Source organism: Cyprinus carpio, chromosome A17, assembly GCF_018340385.1.
Source record: "Cyprinus carpio isolate SPL01 chromosome A17, ASM1834038v1, whole genome shotgun sequence".
Taxonomy (NCBI): domain Eukaryota; kingdom Metazoa; phylum Chordata; class Actinopteri; order Cypriniformes; family Cyprinidae; genus Cyprinus; species Cyprinus carpio.
In genome coordinates this window covers 24,292,847-24,313,508 of record NC_056588.1, presented here as the reverse complement: position 1 = coordinate 24,313,508, position 20,662 = coordinate 24,292,847, and the positions used below count along the sequence as shown (strand labels likewise).

The 20,662-nt window shown below is 39.6% G+C and overlaps 1 protein-coding gene across 7 annotated transcripts in view; it reads right to left on the bottom strand.

Moving 5' to 3' along the window:
- Positions 1 to 15: 15 nt before the first annotated feature.
- The window catches only part of numb (NUMB endocytic adaptor protein), a 47,121-nt gene continuing 26,474 nt past the window's right edge, over positions 16 to 20,662 (bottom strand). For 2 of the 7 annotated variants that reach the window (XM_042774465.1, XM_042774466.1), the window contains exons 3-11: positions 19,110 to 19,184; positions 13,099 to 13,131; positions 10,432 to 10,506; positions 8,914 to 9,054; positions 8,017 to 8,221; positions 7,186 to 7,494; positions 5,851 to 5,994; positions 4,699 to 4,845; positions 16 to 2,004 (exon numbers count right to left, since the gene is read on the bottom strand). In XM_042774465.1, coding sequence (XP_042630399.1) covers positions 1,217 to 2,004; positions 4,699 to 4,845; positions 5,851 to 5,994; positions 7,186 to 7,494; positions 8,017 to 8,221; positions 8,914 to 9,054; positions 10,432 to 10,506; positions 13,099 to 13,131; positions 19,110 to 19,184 — 1,917 coding nt within the window. In that variant the 3' untranslated portion in view covers positions 16 to 1,216. The remainder of the gene's footprint in view (positions 2,005 to 4,698; positions 4,846 to 5,850; positions 5,995 to 7,185; positions 7,495 to 8,016; positions 8,222 to 8,913; positions 9,055 to 10,431; positions 10,507 to 13,098; positions 13,132 to 19,109; positions 19,185 to 20,662) is intronic. The other 5 variants (XM_042774467.1, XM_042774471.1, XM_042774469.1 and 2 more) reach the window with 5 other exon arrangements.

Genomic DNA, 20,662 nt, shown 5'->3' with positions numbered 1-20,662 from the left:
AGCACACAGAACCGCTTTCCTCTACCACCAACATTTTATTCAATCTTTTAGATTCAATTTTCCGTAAAGAATTGGAATAATACAATGCAGTACTTACAAAATGGAATCAAAACCTAAAAACAGGACCAATCATCTTTATATCTGATAAAACAAAAGGGTTGATGGGATTGCATGAAAAGCAGGAAAATAAATATTCACTGCAATCACTGTAGAGTTGGAACCATGGGTAATTTCAAGACAGTGAACATCATAGCTCACTAATGCCTGTAACTGTAAGTGGCCAAACGATTGATTAGAACAGTGCTTGTGCTAAAATTAATATCTTTTTTTATAGAAATAAAATAAAAGTGGCTTGACCGATGACATTGTCAAAAGTGTTAAAATTCATAAAAAAATTTAAAATGATAATGATATGTAGGCAATAGAATTCAAAGTACTCATACTATAGTTAAAAAAAGGGTTAAAATGACAGCATGAAAGATAACATTGTCTGGGACCTGTGTGATTTAAAGACCCTCCAACCCGGTCTGGGTACAAATGGATCATCTATTTACAAAAGATGAACATCCAAACTATGCATGGTGGCCAGAAGGCAAAAACTGAATCGAGACGAGAAATGAAAACCATCCCTTCACGCCTATATATATTTATATATATATATGCTCTGTTCCTGTATGCACACAAAATAAGCCTGCACCTTTGGAAAGATTATTTACAGCTCTTCAGTTAAATTTCAAAGCTATTTAAAATATACTTAATGCATAAAAATAAAGATTTTGGCATTCTCATGCTTCTTCCTCTTCTGATTGCGAAGTTCTACAAGAACCTCGTGAACCCGAAAGGTCTGTGAAGTGCCTCGTCCTTCAGGTAGGGAGCAGTCATCCAGCCTGCTAGGGGGCGCTGTGAGATGGGTTAGTCAGGGTAGAGGGAGCACTGAACAATACGGGTTCAATGTTATAGCATCTAAAGATTTCTTTTACCATCATCTTGTCGCTCTAATTCATCCTGGCCATAAATGCCAGAAGATGTACTCGCTGCGTTTCTGGGGGCACCTTCATTAACCCCCTTGTTTCCGTTTGTTCATGTCACAAGCAAAAACCAGACACGGACGTACAGACAAAGAAATCGAAGACGGAGACATGGAGCTGAAGTGGTTTGCGGGCTCGTTTCCTCTATAGTCGTCCATCGCATTGTCTTTCAATGTGGCTTTCTGTCCTTAGAGTTGGATCTCAAATGTCTTGTGGAGCTCGGTGGAGAAGGGGTTTGTGGGTGAAGGAGCGGTGCGTTGCTGCGAGCGGCTCTCCAGTGCGGCCCACTGGGCATCGAAGGCATCGGCTTGTTGCTGCACTGCCACAGACTGCACTGGTGACGACACTGCTGCCCAGCTGTTAGCCCCATTAAATGTGGCATTGACTTTCGGTGGCTGCAGGGCTGTGGTGTTTGTCACCGGAGGTAGGAGCGGTTTGCCGAAGGGGCTGTACACAGCCTGGGTGTCAAAGTGGCCTGTTGGTGGTGTGGAGAAGGGTGAAGACTGGAGCTGTGCCTGGGGCACTTGAACAGGTACCGGGATGGGCTGAGTCTGCGTGGCAGAACCGAACACGTTGGCCACCATCTGCGATGGTGTAATGCCGACCACTGGAACGGCTGGTTGCGAAAACGGGATCCCGTTGGACACTGGGAAGGACGCCGGCGCCTGAGCATGGAAAGCCGGCTGGCGTGGGGGTACGGTAGGAACCGCAGATGGAGGGATGCCGGGCACGAAGGGTGCAGAAGGGGGCGGTGCCATAGGGACAGGCACGGGAGCGGGGAAGGGCTGCTGAGCGGGAGGCGTGTTGGTTCTTGCGATGGTGGTGGGTTGGTGGGCTCGCACAGACTTGGTCACCTCCTCCAGCCAGCGGTCGGCTTCCGATGGTGTACGTTTGTGAGAGGAGGCAGGTGTAGAAAGAGCTGCGCTGACGGCAGGTAAGGCTCCCGCTGTGGGTGCAGGATTTGCCCACTCACTCCCTACAGGACACAACAAAAACAGTTTTTGGTAAGCATGCCATTTATTCTGGTAAACTGTTAACAGCTTAGAGCAGGGGTGTCTAGAAATCGCTCGTGGTGGGCCACTGTTCTGCAGAGTTTAGCCTCAACACACATGCCTGGAAGTTTACTGTATGCCAAGTAAGACCTTGATTAGCTGGTTCAGGTGTGTCTAATGGCGCTTTTCCACTGCATGGTACGGCACGGTACGGTTCACTTTTGGGGGGGTTTCCACTGGGTACAGTACCTGGTACTTTTTTAGTACCACCTCGGTTGAGGTTCCGAGTGAACCGTACCGTTACCAAAACGTAATGTGTAAACTCTGCTGATCACGGATTGGCCGGAGAGAATCGTCACTACCTGCGTCACTGTACTTGCAACACAAACACAACATAACCACTAGATTAAAATCAGCACAGCCAGCGAAGGATCGAAACGCAACTGTTTTGAACAAGTGCACCTTTTTTTTAACAACCAAAAAGCGGCTGTTTCGTTGTCTGTTGAGGAAGTAAAGACACTCCTCTCGTTTATAGCCGAGGAGCGGATCCAGCGAGAGCTTGATGGGGCGATGTGGAATGAAAGTTTTTCAGGAGTCGCAGCAGTAGAGGCGGTGCAACTATAATGACGTGTGAATAATCCCGCCCACTCTAAAGCGATACCAAACTGCAGAGGAAACGCAAACCGAGCCGAGCCGTGCTGAGCCGAGTCGTACCACGCAGTGGAAAAGCACCATAATTGGGGTTGGGACTGATCTCTGCAGGACAGTGGCCCTCCAGGAGCAGGACTGGACACCCCTGGTTTAGAGGCTCTCTCTCTAGGGCTGGGACTCCAAAAAGAATCAAGCTTTCAATTCTGAGACATCGAGTGCTGATTCCAAATTTTGGAGTCTATTCCGCTCCAGAGAATCGAGTCCCCAGAAGAGCCTTATTCAATGCAACAAAAGTTAATTTGCTATCTCAAAAAGATAATCCATACATCATTCACATGGAATGCATTCTTACGCATTTTTAAGTGGCCAATGGTCAACAAGGTCCATCTATCCCATTGGTTCCCAATCCTAGTCCTGGATTACCCCCAGCACTGCACATTTTAGACATCTTCCTCCCCAAACACACCCGAATCAACCAATTATAAACTCGCAAGACTTCAAGACCTCTAATGGGTGTATCGGATAAGAGAGACATAAAAAATTTGCAGTGCTGGTGGTTCTCAGGGACAGGAAAAGCCTCCTGCTAGACAGAGTGTGAGTGAGTTCTCTTTCACTGTTTACTACAATATATAACTCTCTCTTTATATAACTTTTCGTATTCCTTTCTATTGTTTTACAGACAAGACATCCTTTGATTTTTATACAATAATTTCAACAGTATGGTGAACGCTGAATAAAATATTTTTTAACCATATACTTTTGTTTAAACATACATTTTCAAATACGTCAGCATAAATAGACCGTGACCATGACTGTCTGCTCAGTTGCAAGCTACAATTAGCATCTAAAACAAACCAAATAGACCCCTTAATCGCCTACGTCACTGTGACGTCACCGCTCTAGCTGGAGGCAAAACATAAGCAAGAACTCATAGCAGGCGCGCTAAAAGTTTGAGGTTTTGACTTTAAAATGTCGTCTTGTTGTGTTTTTGGCTGCCAGAATAGAAGGAACAGCACTTTTGGTTCAAAACTAAAGTTTTACCGGATCCCGGCAGACATTCCTTCACAGAAATCAAGAAGACAATTGTGGTTGAATGCAATACGGCGTACAGACTAGCCAGAGACGATCATAAATAATGCTCGTGTTTGCAGTGCACACTTCATATTAGGTAAAATAGTCTATGCATATGTACTGGTGTGTTGGTTTTATCTAGTACAAATCAGCAAGTTTATGTTTTTATAGGTGAAAAGTCGCCAACCTTCAGCACACTAGCTAGCTTAAATGTTAAACAAAACATACAGCGATAGATGTGTGTGCCATCCTTTGAATGGTCTCTTGAAATAATCCACATTGCTAATCACAGTTAGCCCCAGCGATAGGTTACATTAGACAATAAGCCTTGACAAAATTCCCCAAACCACCCGAAAGTAATTCATATGTTGTCTAGGAAATATCCAAAACCTGGTTAAAATGTTTCCAATGAGAACAAGATACAAGAACTACACCAGGCTTAGCTAAAAATAAATAAATAAATAAATTAGGCTACTGTAATGTTATCCACTCATCATTAAATTTTGGTTAGATAACCAGGTTGGTCAGTGAACTGAGTGATCAACTGAATTAATTGATAAATGTATGATAACTCCCACTTTTTTTATTATTATTTTTTTTGTCACGGTCCCGCAGAGTCAGTGACTGTACATATTCGGACAGTTCCGAACCTTCTTCTGCATCCATGTTTTATTAAATCCCTCCTAAAACGTGCTAGTTTACGCTTGTCAACATTGCGTCCGCGCCTCTTTTTGCCTCCAGCTAAGCCCCGCCCACCCGGAGACGTTGCAATGTTTACAAACTTTTAAGGGGTCTATAAGTTGCATGCTTACACTTGTGAAGTCGCTGAAAAGCAGTTTTAAGAATTATGCAACAGCTGCTCACAGTTGTGTAACCTTACATTATAACCAAAATGAGTTTCTCAGCAACTATTCTGCATGGTCAGCACTTCCTGTGGCAGGAAGCCCAGCTCTTACCTATGTGTGCTGTGGTGGGGGCTGTGTTTGGGGTCTTTGCCCAGGGGTTAGTCTCTCGGACAGGCAGCGGGGGCGGCAGCACAGGTGAGTTAGCTGCAGCAATTACAGTCACACTAGGCGGCGGGAAGGCAGGAACCGCACCGTTAACTACAGCAGCAGAAAGGACGTGAAGATAAGAGACAGAGCCGGACACAAGCAGACAGAGTGCTAACACACAGAAATGCACACACACACATTAGGGGTTGCGAAGACGATTTGATTAGTTCTGACACTAATCAAGGTCCTGGGACTGTAAAGACTAGTCTTGAATCACATGATTTTAGTTGTGCTTGTTCAAAGTATGGTGACAGCAGAAGGAAAATTCCTCTGTTGTCAGAAGCTTTGCGTTAGTAATGGAGATGGCTGACAAATTTACTAGCTAGGTGATGATGAGTTTATTTGTATACTGCAGGGGTAGGCAACGTCGGTCCTGGAGTGCCTGTGTCCTGCAGAGTTTAGCTCCATCTCTGAAAAAAACAGCCTCACTTGTCTGTAGCATTAGTAATCCTGAAGACCTTGATTATCTTGTTCAGGTGTGTTTGATTAGGGTTAGAGCTAAACTCTGCAGGACAGAGGCACGCCAGGACCCCTGGTATACTGTATGCATCACGGTTTCCACAAAGCAGCACAACTGTTTCCAACATTGATAATAATCAGAGATGTTTATTGAGCAGCAAATAAGCATATTAGAATGATTTCTGAAGATCATGTGACACTGAAGACTGGAGTGATGATGCTGAAAATACAGCTGCGCATCACAGAAATAAATTACATTTTACAAATGTTTTAAACAGTCATTAGTAATATTTCACAATTTTACTGTTTTACTGTTTTTGATTAAATAAATGCAGCCTTGCTGAGCAGAAGTGACTTCTTTCAAAAACATCAAAGCTTTTGAAATAAATCAAACATTTGAATGTCATTATATATCAAGTTCTGAGAAAGAAAAAAAAGTTTACATTCATTCTGATTCAGATGCTGCACAGTGTGTGTTGACTCTTTTACATAATGTAAACACTGACCAGCTGACTTGTAAAAATAGGTAATGGTGCAAGCCATAAAACAACCATCTACTTCTTTGTAAACTACTGAGAGTGTGAGGATGTAGCAGACCTGGAGCAGAGGGTGACTGCGGTGAGGAGGCGGGTTTGGGCATCGGTGCTGAGGAGAACGGGTCTTCTGGAGGCCCACTGAAGGTGGATGTGATCTGAGTGCACAGAGAGCTGATGCTGTCGCCCTCACCCTCCACCTCCGGCACTAATAGACACAAACACACAGCACAACATTCACTACTCACATCTGCTGCAGGAAACTCTGGAGCTCTGAAGGCAACAAAACAATACTGTTCAAGTTTTAGGTACAATAAGAGACGGGGAAAGAGAGGAGGACATCTAGTATACTAGGGCTGACTTTCCTAAATTTGAATCAATTCTCGTTTTGATTAACTGATATTAGTTCTCAAATCCCAAGAATCAATTTTTTAGTCTGTGCCGTTTTCAGTTGCATGAACAAAACTTCACCAAAGCATTATTTGTAGCGCACTTACCATTCAATAATCACAATGAGCGTTGTGCTTCACTACTTTTGATATGAAACAAAGTCTCGACTTTTAAATACTGTCAGTTTTATTATGAAACTCAAATAAATGTGGTTTTGATGCTCTTTAATGTGGCATGACAGATCGCTCTAGTACCTCGGTTCAAGTTGCACACAAACGGATCATCTCTTCCTTTTTATGACTAGTTAAGAAACGAATTAAACATGAAGAAACATCAGAAGGTGTTGAAACAAACAGGACAACTCACTGAAGTATCATGTCTCATGTAATCAGTGTTTCAACCGTCAATAAAACAGCGTGTAAACAATGTCTCATACCGTAACATTTCCCTCAGGACAGACATTCAGTGTCCATAAACTCATTAGCCAGCTAGAAAAAGCAACTCTAAAGAAGATTTTTTTTAATAATATGCATATGTTTGAAAAACTCTGCCATGAAAACAATTTTTGCTACAGCTACCGTTTTAATGTTTACATTTAAAAAATAATAATTGTAGAAACAATTATGTCATTAAAAAGTTTTTATTTTTATTATTTTTATTAGTTTTAATATTTATTAGACAAAACTGCCTTATGTGCAATGCTTGTATACAAATCAGCTGTTCATTTTAACCTTTAATATTACAGTATTATATGCACCAACTGACAGGGTTTTCTGTATAGTTTACAGCGTTTGTTGAGAGTCATCTTTTATTTCTTGAGAAAATGTATCCTTTCTGATATATACAGCGTCCGAATGAATCAATATTGAATCAAACTGATTCAATAAATCGCAAGCTTGTGAATCTAATCGAATCAAATCAATACCCAGCCCTGCAATATAGATATATACAAATACACAAGACAAAAAAGATTTTTTAGAGATTTCAATGCCAGACTGAAGAGCCTCACCGGTGTTTCTGATGGGGAAGTCTGACTTGCGCTGCATGGTGGAGGGCAGCTCGTTCATACGCAGTGACATCTGCCGTTTGAAGGGAGAGGTCTTCTGACTGAGCGCTGGGAAGCCCCTGAACGAGCCCTGCCGAGCGAGAGCCTCCACGGGTGCGTGGCGTCGCGGGATGGCGTGAGGATTGACTTCCTGAGGGCCCAGTGTAGCCATGGGCAGAGGAGGGGAGGACGACGAGCCATTGGGTCCAGCGAGGGTGACCACAGGGTTAGACACGCCGAGAGAGGAGCCGCCCAACACACCCTCAGAGTCTGCTGACAGAGGAAGGGTTAGACCGTCTCACGCAGTCACCATCAAGATGCATGTTACCTGAGACAGGCCTCGAGTTTGGGGTTGAAATGATCTTTTAAAAGAAGTATCTTATGCCCACCAAGCCTGAATTTATTTGATCAACAATACAGTGAAATTGTGAAATATTATTACAATTTAAAACAACTGTTTTCTACTGTAATATGTTCAAATGTAATTTATTTTCAGCATCATCACTCCAGTCTTCAGTGTCACAAGATTCTTCAGAAATCATTCTAATATGATGATTTGCAGCTCAAGACACATTTCTGATTATTAGCAATGTAGAAAACAGTTGTGATGGTGAATATTTTTATGCCAAGCTTACTGGCCCCAAACTTTTGCATGGTAGCATACATACAAAATTCTGAAATGTATGAACATCGCATCCCTGAAGCCCTGATCTAGTGTGACGACATCCAGACATTTCTTTGGACTTAAGGATCCAGATCTATTTGAGTGCACTGTGTTAAATCTCTCACACACACCTTTCTTGGCGTCCTGCAGTTGTCTCATGACCTCCTCTCGCTCGGCCTGCTCCGTGGCTGTGGTGACGCGGAAGGATCCCTCCCGTGTGAAAGTGGTGCGGTTAGCATCGAAAGTGGCTGTGACCCCGCACTCCTTCTCTCTCTTCTGTTTGCGCTCCAGACACGCTGCGAATGCACAGCCCACCGCGTGACTCAGACGCTCGCCCTGAGACAAACACCAACCATTACGAATACAAAACACAGTCTTCAAATGAGCCGAAGCCTTGTGGGTTTAATTATACATATCATAAATAATTAATTATACAAATATTATTCATTTTCACAGCATGCCGATATCTGATATGGCAATATTTTTCGACTAATTTTTTCCCCCTTATGTTTGGAAACAACACCAAGTCTCTCAGGGATTATAAATTATATTTTGGTTAGTTTCCGGTGCAGAGTTTTGAGGTCTCCTAACCAAAAGGTGTAAATAAAGTTGTTTTTATAATGAGAGTACATTGAAAACTGAAAATAAAAAATAGCAATAGTAAAATCAAACACTGATGGTTTTTATAATCAGACAGATGCAGATGTAACCTAAAACTGTATGTATGTGATTTAATACAAGTAATAATCAAAGTCCAGTTTTCATGTTGATTTCTAATATATGTACACACATAGTGCGCTTATTTTCTGAATGTCTTACAATTCAAACTGAACTTCTTATAGCTGCAATTTAATTTCTTTCTTGAACACTTTTGCAATTGTGACATTAATAAAATTAATAAAACTAGCTACTTGACAAAAGCACAATTTCATATAAAGAGGCAAATAAGAAAAAATAAGGTCACAAGTCTCTCCGTCGCAGGACCACAGTGTGTCCACGAGAGTATGTGACAGATATGAGCATCTCACCGAGTCCTTGATGGCCATGAAGCAGTGGCAGATCCAGCGGCGCGTGGTCCCGTCTCTGCAGATGTAGGAGAAGGCGTGCTCGAAGTTACGATCCGGTGCACAGAAGGAAACCTTCTCTATCGTCTGGTCTAGAATCAGATCCTGGGAACAAAACAGACAAAACACATGTCATTCCAACAGTGTGCCGTCACACATCTGCACTCAGGCTGTATTCAAAAGCAGTAAAAATGGTGAAAAAGGAAGACAAAAATGCAAACCCTTAGAAGAATCCAGAAAATGTTTATATCAGCTTTACGATGTGAATTTAAGTATGATTTTGATTTTACTGAATTCTAAAAAGAAATATATTACTAAAGTAATTATACTATTGTATTGAACAATTAAGAAAAAAAAAAGAGTATTTAATAATAATAATTTTATTTCCAGAGCAAGAAACTAAAATGACACTGATACTAATATTCATGTTAAGAAACACTTAATCTTAACGCTTAAAATCTTAACGCTTCTCTTTTGTTAACAACAGATTTAGAAACGATTTTCATGACAAAATTTGGGAAGATGAAAAATTCTTTAGCAATTTCTGCTTTTGCAGGCATCTGCATAAGTAAAAGCCTGTACATTTTTTAAAAATTCAGCAGCATTCATAAGCAACTGAGTGGACCATCTGCCAGAGTAAACCCAGCAGGCCTTCATGCACCGATGAGCAATGACTGACTCTCACCAGCAGGTGTCAGAAAACGACGAATATGACAATTGTGCGTGAATACACCAGCACTGATTCATCCAAACCTTTCATGAACACAAAAAAAGACATTTGAAAGAGATGCTCTTTTCTATGCATTTGCAGTGAATGGTACTGAAGCTTTCAGTGATGCAAGAGCATCATGAACGTGGACAGTATGATTCACACACGATATCCAAAGTCTTCTAAAGCCATTTACTAAAGATCATGATGTTATTTTAGAATCACTAAGATGCTATTACATTTTTTCTTAATAATAATCATATTTTCCTTTTAAGTTTTTTTTTTAAAGTATTTTTGTTAGTGTGCCTTATTTTTATTAGTTAGCAGTTTTAAATATGTTCATATTTCAGAATATATTCGTTTTTTGTCTATTCATATTTATGTCAACAAGCTGAAAAAAAACCTTTTTTATTACATTTCAGTTTGTGTTTGTTACTTTTTAAGCAAAACTTTCTTATGGTTTTAGTTTTAGTTAACTATAATAACTGGTCTGCATTAGCTTCCCTTCACAAGAGTTCATGAACAAACTGTTCTTATGACTCACATTTTCGTTTAATAGGCTGACTCTGATTCACATAATCATTTTTAAATGAACTGTTCACAAATCAGACAGTGATCACTCCACTGAAGAAGGTCATGGACGTGAGTAAATGATGACAAAATTTTCATCTGAATTCTCTTTAAGTGCACTTTGTTTTTAAAAAATGGTCAGGATCTACAGTACTGTGGTTATCTGGTGGATCATCACAGGTCAGTTTAGAGTCCTTCAGTACCTTTGTCTTGTCATCTACGACCCTCAGGCCATCCGCAGACACCCAGAGCACCGCTCGCACGGCCTTCTTACCCGCCTGTGTGGACACACACAACACACACAGTGAGAGACGGACGGGAAAAGAGACGCACAAAAAGAGAAGAGAGCTGATTTTCCCACAAGATCCCCCTGTTGAGGCCCTTCACCCTCTTCGACTTTCATACTAATGCACTTTCATCTACCAACAACACCTGAAAACAGAGAAAAGTTAAAAAACTTTGGGTTTTGAGAAGGTTACAGCAGTGTTAGGAGCAGGCTTGGCATATAACGCGATAAAGAAGATACAGTAGAAGTGAACAACTCAAACAAACACACATCCTGATTCAGGGAGCTTGAGTGTTCACACTTACCTAAGTGCAGAAATTATTCTCACACACACACACTTTCATTAAATCAAAGAAGACAAGATGAGTTCTGAAACTCAATTTGCCCCTTTGCACCCACTCTTCTATTGCTCCAGGCGTGTTTTAGGAGCAAACTAATCTATCAGTGGAGGGAAAGAAGTGTACACACATTCACACACGTTTGAGCCACAAACATACTCTATGCAAGTACACAAACGCAGTCATTTGTGACTGTAGTGTTAACAGACTTCAGTACTCAAGAGCAGAGGTCGATCGATATGCTGTTTAATTTGCACCAATTGTTGCTTTGTGGAAAACTGGTTAAATCAATAATGACAGATTTTAGTTGCAAGTTGTACAGTGTAATAGAGTGCCCTCTAGAGGCGAAATAAAACCAGCTGTGACATGTGACTACACTTTGTATTAAGGATAAGCTTTACAGTACGAGTTATCATTAGATTTAGTCATGGTATAATAAATCAACCATTTAGGACAATCAAATTAAAAATGGAGTACTGCAGGGATGACATATTTTTGAATCCTCCTGAAGTCAATGGCTTTTTGGTTAAATAAGGTCTGTTTAGCAAAAGCTCAAGATATTTCCACATTTTATTCTGACATAAGATACATAAGTAACACCAGCTTGCGATTTTATTAAAGCTTATACTTGTTTTGAAAAACGTGATTGCTGACAAGTGTCTAAAGAGGACTGCACAGGTTTGTCGGGACATTAAACGTCTTCACAGGAACTCCCTAGCTGCTCTCACAGCCTCATTCAGGGTTTCTGCAGGAGTTTAAGGCTCAAATTTAAGACTTTTTAAGACCTGCACAAATAAAATTAATACCATATGAGCGGCGTAGGGCAATGTCTGTGGTAACATATTCAACTGTAAAATGACTGTAAAAAGCATGATTTGCAGTTCAGATACAGGTTTTCACAAAAACAAAAAGTTGACTTCACATCTCATCCTTTAAACCATTTCTGAGAAACTGGATGAGTTGAAACAGTGCAGCACCGGTCATGTTTATTTAATAAATCATAGCCTTTCGAAGTTTAATCGTCACATCAAACCATATCGGAATTCTGGTCTTTCTGTCCTCTTGAAATCATAATTAAGACTTTCTTGTACCATGGCCTTACAATTTGATATAACTAAATTTAAGACTTTTTAAAACCTGCTCATTTTGTTTATAGTCACACTCTTTCAAACTATTCTAACTCAAACTTTCAGGGAAAGTGTATATATATATATATATATATATAAATAAAGACTGAAAGAGTAGACAGAAATTTAATTTATTTTAATCAGTTTTTGGACGTATTTTCCAGTTTTACACGACAACGTTTTCAGCCAAAATGGGAAACTTTTTATGCATTTTGCCTGTTCGTTTACACGACAGCAGCATTTTGGGAACTGAAAGTGCATATTTTTGAAAACGGGTTTCAAAGTGCAAGTTTTTGAAAACGCCACCGTTATCGTCTCCATGTAAACACCCAATAAGGGAATCTTTGAAAACGGTGACATCATGCACATGCGTAGTACGTGCTAGGTTTTATTTATTTTTTGTAGTATGTGCTAGGTATGTAGAAATGCCCAGTACGTGTCGATTTTAAAAGCAAATGCGAACAAACATACACAACAATGGCGGAGTATATGGTACTGTTGTTGCTGCTTAAGAGTTTGCTTATGCTTTTTAAGCATTGTGTTTATTTTGTTTGGAAGTATTTGGAATGAAAGGTGAGGTGTGTCATATACTTAAATAGTTTTTTCTTCCCTACAGGTACGGTTTACTAACAAGGTGACAGTGCCAACTACTGGCCTGGCATATGTAATACAGCATTTTTGGCCATTTTCGCAGATATGTAAACGCGAATCGTTTCGAAAACGTTGTCTTGTATACGTTTAAAAACGCAAGTGAAAAACTTTTCTGTTTTTGACTACTTCGTTGTCGTGTAAACATAGCCTTAGTTAAAAATCCGCTTTCAGTCGACCTCTTCTCAAGTGGGTGGTAATGTTTCCATCAAATGTCAGAGGTGCTGTTATTCAGATAACTTTAAACAACCTTCTCAGAAAGACTGTCTTCCGTCATGACAGTAGCTAAACTGAAAGAGAAAACCGACTGAAGAAGGGGACTCTAAAGACCCTTGCTGCAACACTGAAAATGCAGCATGGTTTTGCATTATAATTATAAATCGAGGACTGAAGCAACAACATAAATTCAAGCTTGAGTACTTGCATAGAGTATGTTCAGGACGGTACGTAAATGCACACAGCAGAACTTACTTTTGCAAAGAAGCCCTTGAAGAACTTTCTGTCCTGGAATGGAGGTTGGTAAGGGGATGTTGGTGGGAGGAAAAGGCAGGAGAGGGTTACAAATGAACTCAGACACAATGTCCTGTGAGTTCGTGTCAGGACGGACTCTGGTTTGAGTGGGTTTGATGGTTAAGAATGACAAAGTGGTGAAGTATGGAGGGGAGAGGAGGGGGAGATCACACCTCTAATTCACCAATCAGCCGTCAGACTCACCACGTGTGCATGTAACCGGTGCTGTTACAGTTCTAGTATTATTACTCCAGTATGTGAGTTTGATTATTTCACTATTCTTGAAGGAACAGTTCACCCTTGAGTAATTCATCATTTACTCTCCTCATGACCTTCAAACAGTTGATTAATTAAGCAATAAACAAATAATCCAACCTCTATTAATTATCACGAATAGTGCTGAGTATGATTTATGTCAGTGTCTACTGCTAATTGTAGAAAAAACATGAATATAATTTGTAATTATTGTAATTAATATTTGGAAGAAGCTTTTTATTTTACCAGTTTTTATAAAGTAGAGAGTGTGTTATTGTATATGGCGAAGGCGAATATATATATAAAAAAAATCATGATTCATGCATACATGAAAGTTCGATAATTTTGATGAAACGTTAAAAGAAATTTCTGAACTTAGAAAAATCGTAATTATTAATAGCGATTGTAATTTCTGAGCAAAACAATCATTATTGGATTACATTCATGGTGCTTTATTCTGAGCTCAACAGCTTCTGTTTCTATCACTTTCTTCATATGGAAAAGAGCAGCATGAACACTCTACTAAATTTCCTCTTTTGTGTTTCACTTAATAAAAGGGCCATACATGTTTTGGTGAGGTTGAGTAAATCATGGCAGAATTTAGATTTCTGGGTGAACTATTCTTTTAAATGAATCGTGTTATGATGTTAGTAATGGCAGCAGCTTTGAGCAGTAGTGTATTAGGATTGCTTCTGATGACCTCAGATGGCATCAAAAGAGTCTCAAGGAAAGAGCTGATCTTGACTCCAGTGTTCATTACAAACACACACCCCAGCCGAGAGAGAAAGAGTGTGAAGATTTCAAAATCACTCTTCAGCCACATACACACCAGGCTCATAGTAGTTAACCAAAGCTAAAACCATAAAAATAAATAAAAAATAAAGCTTCTTTTTTAGTGTTGCTGTTTCCATGAAGAATTTGTAACATCCATGGAATCTTTCCATTCCACAAAAGGTTCTTTAGATTTTGAAAACGTTCCTGAACTGTTGACTCAAAGGTTCTTTGGGGTACCAAAAATGGTTCTTCTTGTCACAAAGACCTTTCTTTTTAAGAGCGTGCACACAGTGTTTGGTTATTTATGGGTATGGTGATGGCATCTTCTACTGAATTCACAAACAGCCGGTGTCATGTTTCTTGTTTGTAGATACGTGACTCCAAACTCGGCTATCACTATGGCAACAATCGGGAGTGTGAGGAAGTGACTGCTATATATCTTATACTGTACATGTGGAATGATAACTGCAGAAATGTGTCGTCATTCTCTAAACCTTACAGTGTGTATGTGGCCTTTGTAAAACAAGAAGTGCACCGTTCACCAAGCCTGAGACTCACTTCCTCTCATCTACACTGACTTCATGTCCCTTAACTGAGGTTTGGGTTTCAGTTCAAATAATCATGACCACCATAACCATTATATACTTAACCCACATCTTCAGCTAAGGCACAGAAAGAGGTGAAGGTTACATATTACAGGTTTAAAGTTACTGTTAAGTATGTAAGTTCATACACAGCCGTAGAAGGAAAGCGATGCTCATTGGGTTAGAAAAGAGGTTTAAGGGGTCAGAGAGGATCTAGATGCTCTTAATGGCTCATGTCAACAAACCTGCTTAGAGAAAGAGAACATCGTAATGCATTCACTTTAGTACATATGCAAACAGATGGAGGAGGACGGGAGATTCATGGCCACATATTGAGCAGGGTGGAAAGAACGTGCAGGAACCATAAACTATAGACAGACAGAAATACAGGAGCTGGAAGTGAATAGAAACAGGAAAGACTAGAGGAAAGAAACTAAAATGTCCTGTCGTTGTTCTTTCTCTCAGAACTGGCCTGCGTTTCCACTTTCAGAACTGAATGTTGTCATAACTGTTACTGCATGTACATAACCGGCCCACAAACACCGTGCAGTATGGTCTGTTCGCCAGTCTTGGTTACTTCTGTGAATACGTTATAACTTTCCAAGTAATTTAATTCATTTCTTCACACCATCATGAGCTGGCTGTGAAAGAACATTCAGAAGATAATATCAAATGAACATGATTCACACGTCACATTTGTTAATTATTTCAGAAGAAGTTTGAGAGTAGCTTTGCAGCATGGCAAAATATTGCTGTGTAAACTGAACGCACATTATGTCTGCACTGCATTTAGCATCTGAAGTGCAAACCAGTTTATTAGAAATGTTTTTCCTTTAGCAGTTTTTGCTTTGAAAGCTTTGCAGAAAAATGACATCAGTTCCCACTTCAAGGCCAGCAGTTTAAAGGAGTTACTATTTAAACTTATTTTATTTCAGCTAGTTGCCAAAGCAGCATTTATCATTTTCATTTAGCTTAGGTAAAGAAAAAACAAATAAAAATTAGAAAAAGCGCTTAGTAAAATGACTAAAACTTGATCTAAAATGAAAATGAAAAAAAATAATAATAATAATAATACCTGTACATTATTGTGGGCTCACACATAAAACAGAGCTTAGAGTGCTTCTAAGATCAGATTAAAAAAATAGAAAAAAAAATTAATTTAAAAACTAAAATAAAAACTAGGGATGTACAATATTATCTAAACGTTATAAGAATCAGCCGAAAAAGGCTTAAAATGTAACCATATGCCGATATAACCTTATATGCCTTGCCGGTAAGATGAACAGCTCACACGTTATACACACATTTATCATGTTAGGTGCAACTAGCACAGTAACAACAAACAATAAACACAAGTGGGTGACATCAATAAAGATGAGCCCCTGCAGAGACACATGGACTTCCTGGACACGGGTGGCAGGCTTCCAGTGACAGGAAATCATATTACGTTAGAGAACAGTCCTCACACACACAGACACACACACACAGGTCCAGCCACTTCTTCTGCTCAAGCCATTTAATTTGGTGTTCGGGGTTACAGTGATGGTAACTTAATTAGTGCTGATCAGTTCTGGAAATAATGAGGTTTGGACTGTCCGAGCAAGGGTTTGAGTAGGTTGCAGGGTCATGAGAGATGACCTATCTGTTAAAGCTGGCTCTGTATGTCATTAGTTATGTTCAGGGTGTTTGTGACTTCATGCAAGAGCCATATGACTCTGACTAGAGATGCACTATTATTCAAAATAAAACCAAAATCATGATATGGCTTAATGCGATTTTTTAATCTGCTATTTTATTAAAGTTATTATAAATATTATTACATAAAAAAATATATATATTTTTTTATTTAAATGTAAAAAAAAAAATACCTATGCGCTGCACGTTTCACTGTGTTCATTTACACGTGAGCAGCTCATGATTTGGGGTTTTCAGCATCACAGAGTGTCGGTTCACAGTAAACGCTGCTCCACATGAACTCCATCTGCACCTACAAATGCCAAAATCTTCCCATTCTAGTAATGAGAAGCACTTATCAAAAAATTAGTTGTTAGGGTTCTCTTTATTATTATTTTTAATGCTCAAATGTTAATTTTAGAGTGAAATTTAACAATAGTAATACTTCTTTCATTTTGTTTAATTTTTTATTTAGTAATAAAAATCATGCTAATAATAGAAACTAAATTATTTTTATACACTACACAGCAAACCTGGAGCTTTTTTTGTTTAAATTGCATTTTAAATAACATTTGAAATTTTATAAGTAAAGCCGATTTTGCAAAATGATGCAGCTTTTCCATGAAATGAAAGTGGACGGTGACCGGTGGCCGTCAAGCTCTAAAAAGCCTGAAAACTAAATTCCAAGTTTTCTGAAACCACCAGAGAGCTTTGTGATTAACAGACCAAAATTTAAATCTTTATCTGCTGAAAATCGTGCCTCAAAAAGCTTGCCAGATGAGGTCATCATTCACTTCCACTGCACAGGAAAGAGCAGCTTAGACACTCTGGGTTAAGAGTCATATGGGTTTTGAAAATGAGTAGATTAAATTACGCAATTTAAATTGTAGGTGAATTCTTCTTCTCTTACTCTCTGTGAAAGCAGGCGTATGAGAGACTACAACAGCATTTCCAGACGATTGGGAGTTTATTCACTGAGCACGCAGACATCGGTCAACTCTGACCCTTCGGGTCTATCGACTGGATTGAGAAATAAATACATTTTACAGCACTCTTTTCCAGCAGAAGGTCAGGAGGAGGAGAAGATACGCAATAACTCAGAGCAAGCCATCAGGTGGAAAGTGACAAACATCACGACTCTATTTCTCCAGAGCTTAACTTGGGTGGAGGCGTGCGAGGCCATGTCAACGTGGAACATAGACAGCGTACTGGATTTCCTTTTCCCTGAAGAATGGAATGTCTTCCGCTGGACGCTGCTGAGACAGGAAACTCACGCCTGTCCCTCTCCGGGCGGACCGTGTGCTTACGTGCTGGGGTTTGGACGGATGATAAGGTGCTTGAATGCTACCTGTTCTCTGCATTCAGAATAATGCCTTTATAAAGAATCAAGTTTTCAAAACAATCCCCAGAAAGTCTAGACTGCACAAACCACATCACTCCCACACTCTCAGAAAAAAAATCGGTCACTGGGGCGGCATCTCTTCAAAAGGCACAAACCTAAAGAGTACCTAAAGAGTCCATATTGGTACCGCCCCAGTGACAGCTTTTTATTTAACCTTTTTTTCTGAGAGTGCATTCTAATAAACAAAGCTGTGCACTGGCTTCCGATGTTAGGCTGAAATAACTTGCCAGCACAGCAAATTTAACTTTTCAGTCAATCTGAATTGAAATGATTTTATTTCCAAATATGATGCTATTGAATAGCTATGAATGCTAAGCATGTTATCAAAACTAGAAAAGCTTGTAAACAAAGACTTGCTGTCGCTTGTTGCTTTGTGGGCAGGTTATGCAGTAACACAATCAGGGGTGAGAGAACTTCACAAATCCTCCTGACGAGAACCGGCTCTGGCAGAAGAGCCTGCAGCGCTTCGGTGGAATTAGATGATTTTTTTAAGGAAGTGTTTTATGCTTATCAAGGCAGTATTTATTCGATCAAATATACAGAGAAAAACAGTTCTATTGTGAAATGATATTACAATTTGAAATAATGGTTTTCTATTTTAATATAGTTTAAAATGTAATTTATTTCTGTGATCAAAGCTGAATTTTCAGCATCATTACTCCAGTCTTCAGTGTCACATGATCTTCAGAAATCATTCTAATATGCTGATGTATTATCAATGTTGGATACAGTTGTGGTGCTTAATATTGTTTACTTTTTTAGGATTATTTGATGAATAAAAAGCATTTACTCAAAATAGAAACATCCTTAAAACTTAAAACATCCTTGCTGAATAAAAGCATTCATTTCTTTCAAAAAAATATTTTTATTTTAAATAAATGCTGTTCTTTTTAAACTTTCCAATCATCAAAGAATCTAAGTATCCCAGTGCCTAATGTTACAGCAACATTTGTTAAGGGATGAGCTGATAATAATTTCTGTGTATTAAACATTAGGACACAAATGCTGTCGGCTGAGCTCAACTTATATTAAACATGAAGCTTTTTTTTTTTTTGATGCTTGACAGCATAAGTGAGAGCAGCGGAAGAGGAAGAGAACAGCAGGAGGAGACAGAATCGCTTTAAATAGACCACTTGGTGTCGACTGCATAAAAAAAAAAAAGAGAGAGAGAGATGTGGTGTGAGCAGAGGAAGACAGACACGGACCAAGGAGACTGTTCAGATGAAGAACAGGAGATGTCGTCCCAGCACTGGAGATCTGACAGATGAAGTTTGTACACCTACCGTCTTCAATCTCTTGACGGCATCTTCACAGATGTGCATGCCACGAGACTCCTCGACCTCCACGTGCCCCAGATACTACAGACACACACAGAGAAACAGTAGTTTAGTTTTGAAACCGTGACTCAGTGTTTCCCGTCCCAACATGAAGAGGTCATGCTGTCCCATCTAGTCCTGTTGGAACGACCGGAGCGGTGGCCGCTGACACTGAATGAGCGGAAACAGCGGCGCCCTCCTCTACCTATGGCAGACTGCTCTGGTAGAAGACATCACTGCGTCTCGCCCAAAAGACTCCTGGGACTGAGGTCAAGCCACGAGGAGGGCAGCTATTGTACTGACAGGAAGTCCTTCCCGGTCCCATAGTAAAACACACAGACCTCAGGAGCTACTATTATCAGTTTTTGACATCAGTAGAGAGCAGCTAGAGATCCATGAGTGCACCTGCTTATTAACCCTGTAAAGCCTGACATGTGTCCAATTTTAAAAATGGAACAGTTTGAACCCTTAAATAAAAAAATATATCGAGTTTTTAAGGCTCATATAATAGCATGAGAATATAGAGGAAAAGCAACTTAATTTTACCCAGAGGCACAAACTAAGCAAAAATATGTAATTTGGTGCAAATGTTTAGATATTTATGTGGCCAAAAAGCAAGATGAAATTCTGATAGCTTGAAATGAAAATCATTGAAATCTTTTTAAAGGTATAAAATCCTGTTGATCATTTCGAGGCCTTAGACATTTGCATAACAACTTTCAATCAGGAAACCAGGCACTGGCTTAGTTTACATGGACTGCTGTAATCCGGCTACAAAAATGACAGCTAAAGCATTAGTTTAACACAAATTTAAGATGCTGTCATGACCTGTATGCCTTTTTTTTTCAGTGGAACATATTAGGAGATATTTTTCCAAATAATAAAAGTAAATATATATTAAAATAACTACATAAAAAAGTTATTTTTAAGCCATTGACACAAGTATTACAGTGGATTTTTATATTTAACGGCTCTACACAAAGAAGAAACACACTGTCTCTTTAAAAATGTGACTATTAGAATAGATCAGAAATGATTTTGGCAGTGTGATTCAGAATATAGTCATTATGGGTTCAGTATTCAGATGCTTATGTGATGCTCTAGAGCTGGCAAATGCACTTCTAAGGTCTGGTCATGGCTTCTAACCTGGCTCTGAACCAGTTACTGAGCATGAATGAGAAAAAGAGCTGTCTGTACCCAGCAGAGCAGCCGTTTTCCAGAGCCTGTAACAGAACAGAGCGGTGATTTAGCTGGAAATGGGCACAGAGTTATTCATAGAGCTGCTCTTCTTCAGCAGTCACATGCACACTCTGTGTCTGTACCTACAAAATGATCAAAGACCAAAACAACCTATTTCACTGATGTCATACTCCTCATCTGAACAAAAGCACAAACCATACAAAACACTGACTCACCACTTTGTGCACACACACACACACACACTTCACATACTGAGCTCTACGGAGTATATTTATGATCAGCAGGTGGAGAAATAAGAGCTCAGATGATGATGATGATGA